Below are 15,088 nucleotides of genomic sequence, written 5' to 3'. Positions count from 1 at the left end.
ACCCATTTGTCTTCAGTGATCCGTTCGACACCCCGTGATCACACATGTTGATATGTTGTTCCATATGGGCTTTAAAAACATACTCCTTACTTGATAAATTCCATAAAGAAAACTCCTCCTTTGACACTGAGCACCCTCCAGGCTTTTCTACGGCAACACCCACACCCAGCACGTGGAGATTGGTTGCTGCCAACTCACTTCCAACCCGGAGAGACTTTATGTTCAATGGAAGGAAAACACTGCCCAGTCCTGCACAATCCTCAAAATCTCTGTTATGCCTGAGCCCTTTGCTGCAGCCACTGTGTCAATCCATCACTTTAAGGGCTTCCCTCTTTTCCCCTGATCAAGCTTAGTGTCCCTTTTTCCATATACTGGCCCCTCCTGACGTGTCCAAAATAGATGAGACGAAGTCTCACCATTGTGTTTCCTCTGGCTGTCCATGGTATACTCAATACTCTGCCAACACCATAATTCAAATGCATAACAATATTTCAGTCTTCCTTGTTCAATTTCCAATGGATATCATTAGAGAATGCTGAGGACTTAATCAAGTCCCAAATATATATCTTGCCTATTGTGGGGGAAAGTTGTCAGACATCAAACCGATATATGTGATGTTAGCAATTGGTATAAGGACTTTATGTTCTGAGTGTGAGTCTCATGGGACAGCCACCAATATGACACCTAAGTCATGAACGTATGCTGGAGCCCATCATTGTCATGGGCGTCATTTGTCCCTTCAAAACAGCACATAGTTCTCAATCTCAGTCAGCCTTCTCCGTGAGCAGGTAAGGACATCCCACAAATAAGAACCTCTGATGGTATTTCGAGTCAGTTATCTGTAGAACCATGCTTTATTATTCCTTCTGCCACAGATATATTGTCCTACTGAAACCATGAATGTGAACGTGCAGCCACCTTACAAAGTCAGTGGCAGGGTCTCATGACTGAGGGTGTATGCCCAAATTCATCCAGCCCATCTTTGGCATTTATCACCCACAGCAGACACTGCCTTTGAGAATGTGACATATTCTGGCTTATCAGATCATTAATGGAGTCCCAGTGGCACTGTGGGTTGAACACTGGGCTGCTAACTGCAAGGCCAGTGGTTCAAACCCACCTCAGGAGAATGATGAGGCTCTCTGCTCCTATAAACACCTACCATCTCAGAAGCCCCATGCAGGGTCAATGTGAGTCGGTGGGCCCGATGGCAGTGGGCCATGAATGTCTGCAGCATAGCTTGTTCCTCTGCAGTCAAAATTATCTTTTGAATCGATTGGACTCCTTTAGTCTCCAATTCTAGTTTATGACTGTTGGTTCCTTCTAAAGTTCTGACCAATCCAAAATTGGTCCAAAATTGACTCCACCCCCCTTCCTTTCTTGAGAGTGTACATATTGTCATTCAAGAACATCCTCAGTGTTTGCCGCCAGCCCTGTAGCATCCACACACTTACAGAATGCGCAGTTTCCTTCCCAAGCAAACACTTGTTTTCCAGTCATGGATTTCGAGGTACCATGGAGTATTTTCAGCCTTCATGTTGGCAACGTTAACTGTTGTCGAGCTGGGTACCCACACACTTGGGACACTGACAGATGTTCCTATCAGTTGACTCATCTCTCTTCTCCCCTCTGCATTCTGAGGGTTGGTGCAACACCAGTACAGGGCGCCGGGAGAGCCAATAACAAACAAGAGCCTGCTCTCAACATCAGGGTTGCAATGCCTCGGTTGAAGCTGCTATCCCAGTAAAGTCCAGTTTATTTGAACGTATGCTCTGGATGACTTCTCCTTAACAACATGGAACCTAATGCCCTTTATTTTCTGCCCGTTCCATTTCCTGGGTGCAGATGCTCTGAACCTCCGAAACCGACAGGTCATCTGTGTCACGCTCAAGGTCCTCCAGCATCTGGTTGTGTCCGCCGAGATGGTGGGAGAAGCGCTGGTGCCGTATTACCGCCAGATCCTGCCCATCCTGAACATCTTCAAGAACATGAACGGTGAGTCGTCCCCAGGCCCAGGTGGCCCCAGACCCTCTGAAAGGAGGATCCGGGAGCAAAGTGAAATCAGCAGCGCTTTTAGGATTTATTGTTGCACATAAACCAGGACCCATTTGGTCCTCTCAGTAGCATAACTCCCACCCCTTCTCCTTCAACTCCCTTGGGAAATAGTAAAATGAACAATTTCATTTATTACTTACTCCCCACACGGCCAGCGTCCTTACTGGGCAGAGAAGCACTGAAGCAGTTCTTTAATCTTCCAATAATTAAATTGTAAACTTTTTCTAATAGTGTCTTGAATACATTAGTGAGCTTTCAGTTGACCCCTTTTCTTACTGACGAGCCCGCTTCGTGCACATCCTGTGAAAACCCCCTCTAGGTGTTTGCGTTCATTGGCTTCAGGTCATTTTTTAAGCAATACTGTTACAATCTAGGGCAGGCGATTTAGAAAGGCGCCATGGATATAGCCTCTTGTTTCTGGAAAAGAAAAAAGAAACATTTGCAGTTGCTGATGGGTGCTTATTGATGATGGATCAAATATACAGATAGCATATCCACTGGTGTTTTCTTCCAGGTGTTATTCTGTCAGCTGTGGGAAGGATGGATGGGCTCATATGGGTCTGTTTCGACCCGACCACAGTACTGTAGAGTTTGGGGAACTTCTTGGCATGCGCAGTGTGCTTTCATCTGTTAACTTCAAGAGCGTGGTTTTCCTCACGCGCCTCTCCAAGCGATGTGAATCTAATTTCCTTTTAAAGTTGCTAACTTTGAAGTTGCAGACTTCTCACATGATGATGGAAGTCAACATGTGAAGTTAATTCTTGACAGCCGTGTGAAAATGGGAGTAATTTGGTGGAACACTGCATGAGCATTTTGCAACACAATCTGCTCTTTGTACAATACAGGGACAGGGGCGAGGGCGAAAACAAGACGGTGGGTGTGCGCGGCCGTCCCCCACCAACACACCCCTGGTCTGGCACCGCCGTTCTTCCTCTTCCCCCAGAACCGGTATTCCAGTTCACCTTCTGCAGACGTCCACTGCTCGGGAACCCAGGGCATTCTCAGAAGGTCCTCAGCTGCCTTTCGGTCCTGGGGACCTAACTCTAGTCTACCTCCGTGCACGGTTAGGAACTGGGAGTCGGAGCGTCGAAGGCTGCGGGGCAGTGCGCCCAGAGCCAGTCCAAAATGCGTGCGCGCAGGCGCGCAGCCAAGGTGGTCACGCCTTCAGCATCCCAAACGTTGGGATGCAGTCACGGTCGTGTCGCCCACTGAATATTCTTCCTTCACAGGAAGCATGTGCTTAAACATTTTTCTTTCGTACTTCGGGGTCTTAATGTTTCTACAATCAAGACACTTCTTTCTGCTTGTCCATCGTGGAAGCTGTGTGCTGAACCATATCACTGAGCCTTGCTTGAGCGGCTTGTCTTAGGGAGGACACCACACGCCCAGGGAGCTGTGGGTGGACCCCACCCTGTGCTCGTCGTCTGAGCTAACGGTTCATGAAAGAAGCTCTAGGTTCACTCATGAACTTGCACTTCAGTTAACCTGATGGAGAGGTAGAGATGTGGATTTCACAAAGCTACGTTAAGTTACGGGACAGCCCATCCCTACCAAAGTCTCAAGAATTAGCCAGCATTTCTGGAGAGTGTGGTTCGCAATATGGCCTTAGCAATGCTCACAGAAGCCAGTAGTGCGCGTATTCTTAGTGGTGGTCTTCCAACGCGGAGCGACCACGGAGAACAGAGCAGACCCCTGTCCGACCCTGCGCACCCTCACAACCATTCCTCTGTTGGAGCGCCTTGTGGTTCGCGCTGGCCAACTACTCAAGGGGCTTCCTGGGTATTCTTTGTTTTGTTTTAGCTTCTCTGCTACTTGACCAAGCATGGTGTCCGGTCCGAGGACCAGGCCCTCCTAATGACACATTCAAAGTACATGAACTGAAATCCCACCATCCTCACGCCTGGCTGTAGTTCTTCCAAGACAGAGAGGTTTGTTGTTCTTCGGGAAGTTCATGGCATAATCAGTGTTCTTCACCAGCACCGGAATTCAAAGACAAATATTTTTTCAGTGCTCCTATTACTTTTCTTATATGCTGAACTATATATATATATATATACATATATATATATATGTATGTATGTGTGTATATATATATACATACACACATACTGTTTACATGTACTATTACATGTACTATTTACATATAGACCATATTTATCTGTATCATTTTAAATTTTAATAAACTTATTGACGTATAATTCAAATATTATACAATCCTATAGCTTAAAAATATTGCAAAGTGCCTTGCAAGCATCGCCACAGATCAATGTTAGAACATGTTCTTCTCCTTGGTGCTCAGTGTCATTAGCTCCCCGTTTCCCCCAGTCTCCTCTGCCATAGCCCCAAGAACCTATGAACCCAGTTGCTTTTCTCTAAACTTACCTATCCTAGATTTTATATAAAGGAAGATGTACAGAAACAAAAAAATCAGCAATGACAACATAAAACAGAGAAAACCCTATATGTACTATTTATGTTTATTATTTGTATATAAGATATATATGATAGATATATTAAATTCCACACCCATACATTATTGCTGTTATCATTTGACTGTGGCAAAAGTTGTCTCTTTTTCTCTTCTAAAAACATTTCTCCCTAGAGGCGTTGCAGCATGGCCACCCTGTCACAGCTGTGTTATTAGAGGACAAGAGCAGAGGGCTATGTCTAGGCTCAGGGGTCTGACATGAACCACCTGACTGACTGCTAGCCCCACAGTCCTATTGAAAAAAAACCAAAACATTTCTCCTATACTTGTATGTTGCGGAAGATGTGTGCTGAAACACACTACTATTCTTTGCCTGAGTATTTAGTAGAAGGTAGGTAGCATGCTATTAACTGATGCTTTCGTTGACACAACAGAACTGAGACCGCGAATCTCAGGCTCATTTTGTAGATGAAAGAAAGCCGTGGTATTGTCCAGAGTGTGGGACTCTCCTCCATTCTCTAGGAAAGCTCTAAGAAAGAGTTAGTACTGCTGGGTAGAGATGGATGAAGCAAAACAAGTAGTTTCTATAACGTTCTCATTAGGTGTTTTTTTTTTCCTTAGCTATTTAGCTCAAAAAATTCTCACATGCCCATCGAAATGCATGGTGGACTTTAGGGACACAATCACTATTTATACTTTCTCTCTGTGAGGAGTTCCTGGTTTATACTCCAGCCCTTAGTGGGTCTCAAGCATCTTTAAGTCTTTTGGAATGTCTCTAAATGCATGCACCAGGAATTCTACACTCGAATTATTCTTCCTACTTAATATCCTTCTGACATTTGAGGGGAAGATATTAGTTTCAGCTTCATTTTCTACTTATCTCACAAACCTGTCAGTTCACAGCCAAGATGAAGTTTCCTCATTTCCAGAGAGACCTTTTTCCAAAATTGGAGGCTTCTAGTGATGAAAACTTAAAGCTGTTCTTCAAAGTGGCTGTGTACCACAGATGTAATTCCTCCGGAAGAGGCTTATCACTGGATTTCCAGCCACGACACTGCTTTTGCTATAAAAATAACATGGCGCTAATAACATTTTACTAAATACTGTTTTAGGATTATAGATTTTAGCCATACTCACAGAACCATATATACTTACTTTATTCAAGTAGATGGCTTTATTAACATATATCAAGGGACTTCAGAAAGTGTGTGGAAAATGGTATTAAAAGATAATGGAATTTTCCACAAACATTTGAAGCCTCCTCATATATTTGCTTATAATTGAAATGATGCTTGAAATTTATGGCATGTAGCAGTAAGAAGGGGTGGGAAACCACTCTCAATCTTAGCATCTTTGAGAAGCGTTTCACCTAGTTCTCTAGTTCTTCTCCCCCTTGCCTGTTTTTTTCCCCGTAAACCAATATCTTGCTAAATTCAGATTCAGACTGATTTCCTTCAAACCCCACCGTGAAATCCTTTTTTTAGAATGAGATCAGATGTAAAAGGCAGAGATAAAGGGTGAATGAGAGACTATTCTTTCAAGTAGAACGAAGCTGGCCCTCTCCACTCAATGTTTGCACACATCCCAAGATTGACCTTGATAGTCTTGTTTGTCTGCTTGTGTTGTCTGTCCTGGTATACGCATAATTTTATGTCAAGGGAACTCTCTCTGAAGTGAGCCATGAGGACTGGGGAAACATTTCAGGAATCACCATTAGGAAGAACCCAAGACTGTGGTCTTTCCAGGGGAAGCAAAGGAAGTAGAGTGGGGGCAGGGAGGAGTCCAGGGACCTGACCGCTCCTACTTCTGTCTGCAGACACTCTCTCAGGTCTTACACGGTCATCATGCTTCTAAGAGGAAGAGGAACTTTCTGTTTTGTTTATTTTTAATATTCTTTGTGAATAGCATGTTTCCATGATTTATTTAGGTTATAGTTTGTTTGTTTTTTTAAGAGAACTAAATAAATCCAAGTTGTGAGCTGTAACAGGCAATGAAGAATAGCATATTGAAGCCAGAAGACACTCGGGTGAGATTCTTGGCCCTGCCACTGACTATGGCACTGTAGACAAATGACCCGGCTTCTCTGCACTCAAAATGTACATCTTTATAAAATGTTTGTAGCAGGGCCTGTTTTGTGGGATTGTGATGCCAAATAGAGATGCTGCGTGTCTAACCCCATAGTGGGTGATCTGGCCCTCGTGAGGCTGTATTAGATAATCATTATAATTGTACAGAATTATTGTTGTGCCAATGAATTCGTTCCGACTCACAGCGACTCTGAACAGCAGAATGAAACCCTGACTGGTCTTGTGCCATCTTCAAAAGCCACTGCTGTTTGAGCCCCTTGTTGCCGCCACCATGTCAATCCATCTCCTTGCTTGACTTTATCAAACATGATGTTCTTCTTCAGGGACCTGTCTCTCCTGATAACATGTCCAACGTACATGAGACAAGGTCTCTCCATTCACCTTTCTAAGGAGCATTGTGGCTGTACTTCATTCTCCTGGCAATCTCTGATACATGTATTTTTGTTCACATAAAACCACAATTCAAAGGCATCGATCTTTATCTCAGCTCCCTTACTTGTCCAACTCTCACTTGTCTGTGAGTGGTTGAAAATACTATGACTAGAACCAGGCTCATCTTTGCTATTTTAACCCTTAAAAGAGATTTCTGCCCCACATTTGGCAGTGCAATGCACCCCTGCATTTCTTGACTGCTGCTTCTATGGGGGCTAATTGTGTACCCAAGGAAAATGGAATCCTTGGCAGCTTCAATCTTTTCTCTTTTTATCATGACGTCATTTATTGGGCCAGTCATGAAGATTTTACTTCCTTTAGGCCGAAGTGTGCTGCACACTCCAGCCTATAGTCCCTGGTCTTCATTAGTGAAGCCTCCAGGTCTTGCTCACTTTCAGCAGGCAAGAAGGCAGTTACATACCACACACGTTGTTCACACCCTCTTTGGGTCTCGATGCCACGTTCTTCTTTATACAGTACTACACATAAATCATTCAAGCAATGCTACAAATTATGTAAGGGCAGCATCAGTGGGTCACCGGTAAGTACTGAGTGTGGCCCACAAGCCTCTCGCCTCTGGGTGACTGACTCATCCACTTGGTCTTTCTGTGAGCTTGTCAAGGAGGCTTGACCTCTTGCCTCACCAGCGACAGCCACACCAGATGGATTCCCCAGGGTCTACCTTGGCTCTGATTTCCAGGTAGGTGGCCAAATAAGTCAAGGGCTCTGGGATTATCTCCAGGACATCTAACCTCCGATCTGTTCTTCCGTGATAGAATCATTAATTCCAGGTAGAGGACTGAGGTTTAGGGGAAAGTCCCTCTTGAAACAGAAGGAAATATGGATGGTATGGGTAAAGAGCACCTGGATTGGCACCTCTTCCCACCACCCAGACTCATACCAAAGCACTTGGGCTTATTTCCCTTAATTTTAAACAGCTAATTTTGGATGTTTGGAACAGGCTGCCTTTCCAGTGACTGCCACGGGGCAGAAAAGAAAGCGTTCCTATAAAATACTCCTGGAATACCTTTGCCATACAGTCAGTAGCAGTTCCCTTTTTCCATGTTCTTTCACAAATGTTATTAAAGGTTACAGAAAATTAAGACAATAGGAAAGTTCGAATTATGGCTCTCCGAGATGAAACTACAAAATTAATGATGCAGTGTATTGCACTGGAGAAACAGGCGGCCGAGCATAGCATTAAAATATTTACAGCTCAGAGAGGGGCTTTGCCACGGACTAGGGCAACAAAGCACCCGAGGCAAGGCTCGCTGTGGCGCCTTCTTCAACGACTGCGCCAGCAGCTCTGAAGTGGCCTTCGGCTTTGCCAGGGACCCGGCTGTTGGCCCGTGATCCAATGGTTCTTCTGCACATGCGTGGAAAAGGATTTGCCAAAGCGAATGTCGCCGTGACCCAACTCATTTGCAGGTTTGCAGAAACCCAGTAGCCGTAGGCTGCTAAATCTAATGGGGGGGCTGCGTTACCATGTGGGGTGGGGTTAGCATAGGTTATATGCCATTGTTGACTGGGGAAAAAAGTTTGTGAAAAGGGATATAAACTCTCCCATTCTGCTTCCGATAACACTGAATGTGTAGGCAATGTGACTGCTTTGCATTTGTTTCAGGCCTTCTATCTTAAGATTTTCCGCATCTTCTAAAACCCGGGAACAATTGTGCTATGGTGACAGTGTTTTGAGAACAATAGCTAATGAGAACATGCGCATGCTTCACCCCATTCAAACCCTCTTGGGCATTGATGTGAGTTCTATGGGACCTATTTTCATGGTCCTTTAAAATACTGGTGAACTTCTGAGAGCTGATTGCTTACAAAGAGAAAATCAAAACCCCCTCCATGTTGCTGTCACGTAATTCACTTGTATAAAGGTTATTTCTTTTCAGAGAGCTTTAAATTTAATTTTTGGAATTAAAGTTTATTCCCCAAGGAATTCTGAGCCATGGTGAGTCCATGATTTCTATTTCAGAAATGTACTTCGGTGTTCCTTTGCAATTTGGGGTTTATTGGATTTGGAAGCATTCAATTGCCCGATATGTATTGGGAAAATCATTTGGAAGTTATATTTGGAACTACAATACATATACTCAAACACACAAGGAAATTTCAAAAAGTTTATGGATAAGTTAAAAATGTAATGGGGTTTTTGAAGTCCCCTCCTGTGTATGTGTGTATATATCAGATACACACATCATCAATTTCAATGTATAGTAACCCTGTATAGGGTTTCTGAGCCTGTGCTTATCATTAATAATGATGCAGGAAAAGAATTGAAATAAGTTTTGAGTAGTGGAGAGGGCAGTGAGTTTTTCTTCAATAATGATGCAAACTAATCAATAAGAGATAAAATAAATAAATCAACAAGAAACGTTTCTGTAGTCTCTGCTGAATCCCTGGCAGACCTGGGTCAGGGTGAAGGACTGATTGCCTGCACCTGTCACCTGCCCTGGTAGCATGGTGGTTACACCTCGGGCTGCTAACTGAAACATCAGCAGTCGAAACCACCAGCTGCTCCATAGGAGAAAGATGGGCCTTTCTGCTCCCACAAAGAGCTGCCGTCTCAGATACCCACAGAGAGTTCCACCCTGGCCCATCGGGTCACTGTGAGTTGTCATCCACTTGCTAGTAGGGTTTGGTCGGTTTGTTTCTTTGTTTGAGCCCCTTGCCAAACCACCTGAGCAAGTCAATCAGGCCACTCACATCTGAACAGGGATTGGGCCACTATGTCGGGATTTACCTGGCGGACCAAACCACTGCCACCATACCTTAACTTCCCATTCATAGTGACCCTACGGGACAGAATAGAACTGCTGCCTCAAGTTTCTGGGCGTGTATACCTTTATGGGAGCAGACAGCCTTGTCTTTCTCCATCTGAACAGCCAGGGGAGTGAACTGCTGACCTTGCAGTTAGTTAGAAGCCTAAGGCTTAACCTGCTACGCCACCCGGGCTCACATCTCTTGGCCAAGGCAAGGAAGACATTTTAGAAATGTGTAAAATCAAGCCGTGTGGCTGGGTTTGCTGCAGCTGAACACAGCTTTTGAATCAAAGGCCCTGGCATCAGGCAGTTACAACCTCTGTGACCTTTGGCAGGTTGCATAACTGCTCTGGGTCTCAATCTCAGTAGTGTAAAAAGTACGTTGCTGTGAAGATTGGAGGAACTAATTTAAGGAGACCTTTCCCAGGAGTATGTCAACTGTAGGGACTAAAGGACAAAATGTGAGGAAATTGCCTTGCAAACGTCTCTGGGTTAAGTAGCTGTGATGTCTGTCTACCACCTACCCTCAAAGCATTGTGGAGAAAAGTGTATGGGGGGGGGGGGGCGGAGTTTCTTGTAGTCTTCCAAAAAATTGTGTAAAATATAGTGTAGTTAATGTGACAGCTTAGTTAGGCGATGTGTTAGGCTGGGTTCTCTAGAGAAGCAAAAACAGTTACTCGTAGGTAAGTATATATAGAAAAAAAATGTATATGAAGAAAACAGGTCACACAGTTGCAGAAGCCACATCCAAGGCAGGTACCAAGAATATTGGTGAGATATTATGCTACTGATTTATCTTGCCCTTTGTAGCTGCAGGGGCCGATAAACCCAAGATTGATAGGAAGATGATATAGACTGGTGACAGAGGTGAATGTGTCCCAGGTCAGCAGGTCAGATGGCAGGCCACTGAAGACTCCCAGGGTAAGCAGGCAGTATGGCAGGCATAGACTCAAGTCCAAAGGGCCAAAGGTTGATTAGCCAGATGCAGGATCCATACCCAGCAAGAAGCAAGCAAACTTTCCACAGTAGCTATTTATGTAGGAAGTAGGCCCGACTCCTGAGGAAACCTCCTTTCGGTGATTAAGGGAGTTACACTCCACCCACCTCATCTTATAACTGCTTACAACAGCACATCCCATTATGGAATCAATCAGGCCCCCACTGGAAAACCAGCGAGGATCCTGGCCCAGGCAAGTTGTCACAAAGCCCAACTATCACAGGTGAGTACAAGCAAAATAAATGTTCAAGAATCAATATCCTTTTAGATGCCAGCAGCCTGTAATAAAAGGCAAAAATTTGGGGTTTTTGGAAGCTAGATCTACCTGCTTTCTGAAATATTCCAACATAGACAAGTGTTTGTATCTCAATTTCTCCTGCCCAGCCCCACCCCTAGAAAATTATTTTACCTCCTTCTTTGAACCTTTATTTCAGAAGTGGGTTGGGATATGTATCTAACAAAAAGGCTTCCCTGGCAGGTCTATCAAGAATTGCCTACCATTTACTGGAGTCTCAAAACCCCACCCTCTTGGCAAGCTAGGAACTTCTTTCAAATCTCAAGAGCCTTTTCTCTCTGCAGCTTGTCTGTGTGAACGTTTCAGAAGGTTAGGTCCAAGGTCACGCATGGGCATTTCCGGGTCTCACCTGCCTTGGTGATGGCTTTCTCATGCCCTCACCTTGTGACTGTACCTGAAGGGAACCGACAGCCAGCAGAATGCCTGATCACAGATAAATGCATAACCAGGGCACATCTCCGTAGTCCCCCTGCCAATGGCCAGCTTCGTATATCTAAAATGATTTAAATAGGTAAATTCCATTAATCATTCAGAAGCCGGGGAAGAAGGCAAATGCTGTAGGGAAATAACCTTGAAATGAGATTGGGACTGGCCAGCCAATGGGTTGTTCGGAACAGCCCATGGAATCTAATACCCCTGTTTCTTGGTCTTGTGAGCCCACCCTTGTCCCCAACCTTGGGACTCTCTCCAGAGCCAAGCCACACTCCATTCTCTCAGTAGTCTTCCTCTGGCTAGCAGAGAACGGCTCTCTCATGTATGTATACAAAAGCCTCTATCGTGTTCCTTAAAGATTTCAGACCCTGTGTCCACCTCCTCTACTAGGCTGGAGGACTTAGCGAGCAGGGAGAAAGCTACTGGCTCCACCCAGTCTCATTCCACGGCTTTGCCAGGCCACATTTGAAATGTAGACCATATCTGCCTTCTCCACTCCTTGAGGTCCTCCGAGTACAATTGACAGACCGAACTTTCTGTTCCCAGCTGGTTCCCAGTCTTTGACCAAGAGACTCCCTATGCTTTGCAGGAAACTGGCACTGTGTTTGGGGAGAAGATATCCATTAGTTCAGGGACTTTGAGATACACCTGGAGGAAGCTGCCTGGTGTGCTTTAATGCACAGGAAGGCTCAAGATGGGCCCCAAAGGAACAGGCTCTTGCAGGTACTCTCCCAGGAGCAGCGCCCCATGATTTATGCAACGGCAAGTAGTAGTCGATCTGGGCAAGAAGGTAACCCACCATGTCACAAGCTTTCAGTTGACAGAAGCATCTATACTCGGTCCGTTAGTATTCTGTGCTTTTTTCAATCACCTAAAACGTCCTCGCTCCTGAACCATCTGCTACACACTGCTAAACACTACTAAAATCTGCACATCTTTGATCTAAACACTGCTGCTAATAGGGAAGCTCTCCTTCGCAATTTCCTTTATATGCAAACACCTACCCCCTGCCCCCCTTCAAAGGCCAAGATCTGTCTGAGAGGGCAAGACCCCTGGGGTCTTCTTCCCAAATGGGATAGGAGGGGTACATGTGTGGGACTGTCCTTAGAGTCAACATGGGGGAGGCCCTTTAACCCCCACCACACTGATCTCTCTTTATTTCAGCCAAAGCGAATCTGTAGGAGGAATTTCCCACTTAGCTGACATCCACTCTCTCGATTTATTGTCCTCCTTTAAGTTTACACTCTTCACATTGACACAGAGGAATGCATATAGTTCAGCATAAGCTTAACCATCAACAAAGGTGAAATTGAAAACTATCATGGACATATTTCCTAGAAAAACTGCAAACAGGGTGATGTTTCCTTGCTTGCCTGCTCTCTGTGTCACACTGTCATGTACATCCTGAGTTAGTGCCCCAGGTAATACAGAGGAAAGTGATGGTGGCCTTCTGGTGAGGACCAAGTTCTTTTAGGAATCTTCCAAGATCAATGTACTTTTCTGGGCTTTTAATGCAGCAATTCACTATGCGCTTTGGGTGCACCTGCTTAAATTCATTTTACAATAACCCTATGATGAAAAACAAAAACATTGCCCTGACAATTATTTGTAAGCTTAGATTTTGTATACCTATTGCAACTCCCCGCAACCCCCCCCACACACACACACACACACAATACCTCCACATTTTGTTTCAAATTTTATTGCAGGAGCTTTGGTTTCTCTTCATCATACATTAGCACAGTAATGAATGAGACAATAATTGAGAATTTTTAAAAACAAGAATATAGTGGAGCCACAGCAGCAGGATTGTTAGCTTTCAGGTGCCAGGAGTCGGTTCCAATTCACAGCAAACCCCACAGTAAACCCCACTGCCCAGCCCGGTGCCATCCTCACAACCATTGCTAGTTTTGAACCCAATGTTAGAGCCATTGTGCAACCCATCCCCTTGCAGGATTACTGCTCAGGAATTCTGGTTCTTGTTCGCTTGAACATTTTGCTGGGAATTAGGTGACGGTATAAAAAGCAGATCATCAGTTGAGATTCAACAATTTGTAGCGTTTTGTTTCAACTCATCCATTGCAGGCCCCTTAATGGACCATCACGTGTTCCACTTCCTCGCAGAGTATCCTGTGCCCGCTCCTTCTTGCCTAACCCTCTGTCCTTGGGTCAACGCTGCCCTTCTGATGTGAAATAGTTGATGATTCTAACATGGGGCGATTCCGTTCCAGGCCGGAAGGGTGACTGAGGGACATAGGCTGTGGGAGCTCTATCTGACTCATTAGCCTAGTCTGCAAACCAGAGGCTAGAAGAACTAGAGGGTGTGCAGCTACCATGACTCCAGTAGAGCCTACTGGATAGAGTGTGAGAAAAATATGGAGTCTAATTCAAAATCATAAAATAGCTCTTTCTCATTGGTGGGATAGAGGCTGATGGGATCTCCTTCTAGTTTAAGGTTTTCAAGATGTCCAAAAGACCAGCGGTCTCAGGAGAAATATGACCAGAGTGCCCCTTAGTGGCAAGGATGGCCAGGCTTTGTCTTAAATGCTTTGGGCAGATGGTCAGGAGAAACCAGTCCCTGGAGAAGGAATCATGCTTGGCTAAGTAGAGGGGCAGTGAAAAAGAGGAAGGCCCTCAGCAAGATGGATTGACATGGTGGCTGCAACGATGGGCTCAAACTTGAGCAGTTGTGAAGATGGCACAGAGCCATATAGACGTTCATTGCATTGTACACAGTTGGTCAGAACCAACTTGATGGCACCTAACAACTACAACTGACCTTTGGGCAAGTTTGATATAGATGTCTATACGTGATGGGATTGGGGGACTTTGTAGTTCTTCTGCAGTCCTGGTGGTTCTGTGGGTTAGACGTTAGACAGCAAACGGCAGTCAGTAGCTCAAACCCACCAACTGCTCCACAGTAGGAAGATGTGGCAATCTATTTCAGTAAAGATTTATAGCCTTAAAAGCAGACGGACAAGTTGAGGATGGGGTCAGCTTGCCGGAGGTCACTGGGCAGAAAGGAGGCAAAGCCAAGACTCAAGAAGTAAATCGATCCTGCTGCGATCAACCTGTGCAGCAGACAGACAGGGCAAAGGTCTTCTCCAGGAATGGTCTCCTGGTGATAGTTCTGAATACAGTGAAGTAAATAGAGGTTTCATTGATCCACTTTAGCAGCTATTATATGCTGTCAGATCAAAGGAGCTGCTGCTGATCTTCTCCCCCAATCCATATGCATCATAAAGCAAAAATTGTTTTCATACCATCAATTTCCATTGTGAAGTAGTGATCAATAACTGGGCTGAGGTGGGGGAAGGTTGGCTAGCTACAACACTGAAAGCAGACAACTAACGGCAACTTTATCACATTATAAACAACAAACACAAGGTATTAACGTGCCCAGTAGCGTAACTTGACTCTTCCTGTAGGAAGATGCAACCTTGTGAAGCACACTCATTTTCTATTTTTTTTAATTTAAATCGTTTTATTGGGGCTCCTACAACTCTCATCACAATCCATACATCCGTCCATCGTGTCAGCACGTTTGTTGCTGTCACCATTTTTCAAAACATTTTCTTTCTACTTGAGCCCTTG

General features: G+C 44.8%; 1 protein-coding gene and 1 non-coding gene across 2 annotated transcripts in view; both read left to right on the top strand.

Moving 5' to 3' along the window:
* Nucleotides 1-15,088, top strand: part of PACRG (parkin coregulated) — a 590,873-nt gene that overhangs the window by 361,020 nt on the left and 214,765 nt on the right. Inside the window, exon 4 of the mRNA XM_004701916.2 lies at nt 1,846-1,995. Within this exon, the coding sequence (XP_004701973.1) occupies nt 1,846-1,995 (150 nt within the window). The remainder of the gene's footprint in view (nt 1-1,845; nt 1,996-15,088) is intronic.
* On the top strand, nt 4,648-4,774 carry LOC115871134. The gene has a single exon (XR_004047114.1). It is a non-coding gene; the product is annotated as a small nucleolar RNA SNORA17 (small nucleolar RNA).

This window comes from Echinops telfairi, unplaced genomic scaffold (assembly GCF_000313985.2).
Source record: "Echinops telfairi isolate 266 unplaced genomic scaffold, ASM31398v2 ScPeMD7_3533;HRSCAF=4204_0, whole genome shotgun sequence".
Classification (NCBI taxonomy): Eukaryota; Metazoa; Chordata; class Mammalia; order Afrosoricida; family Tenrecidae; genus Echinops; species Echinops telfairi.
The sequence above is the reverse complement of the archived record's forward strand: the minus strand, read 5'-3'. Positions and strand labels throughout refer to the sequence as shown.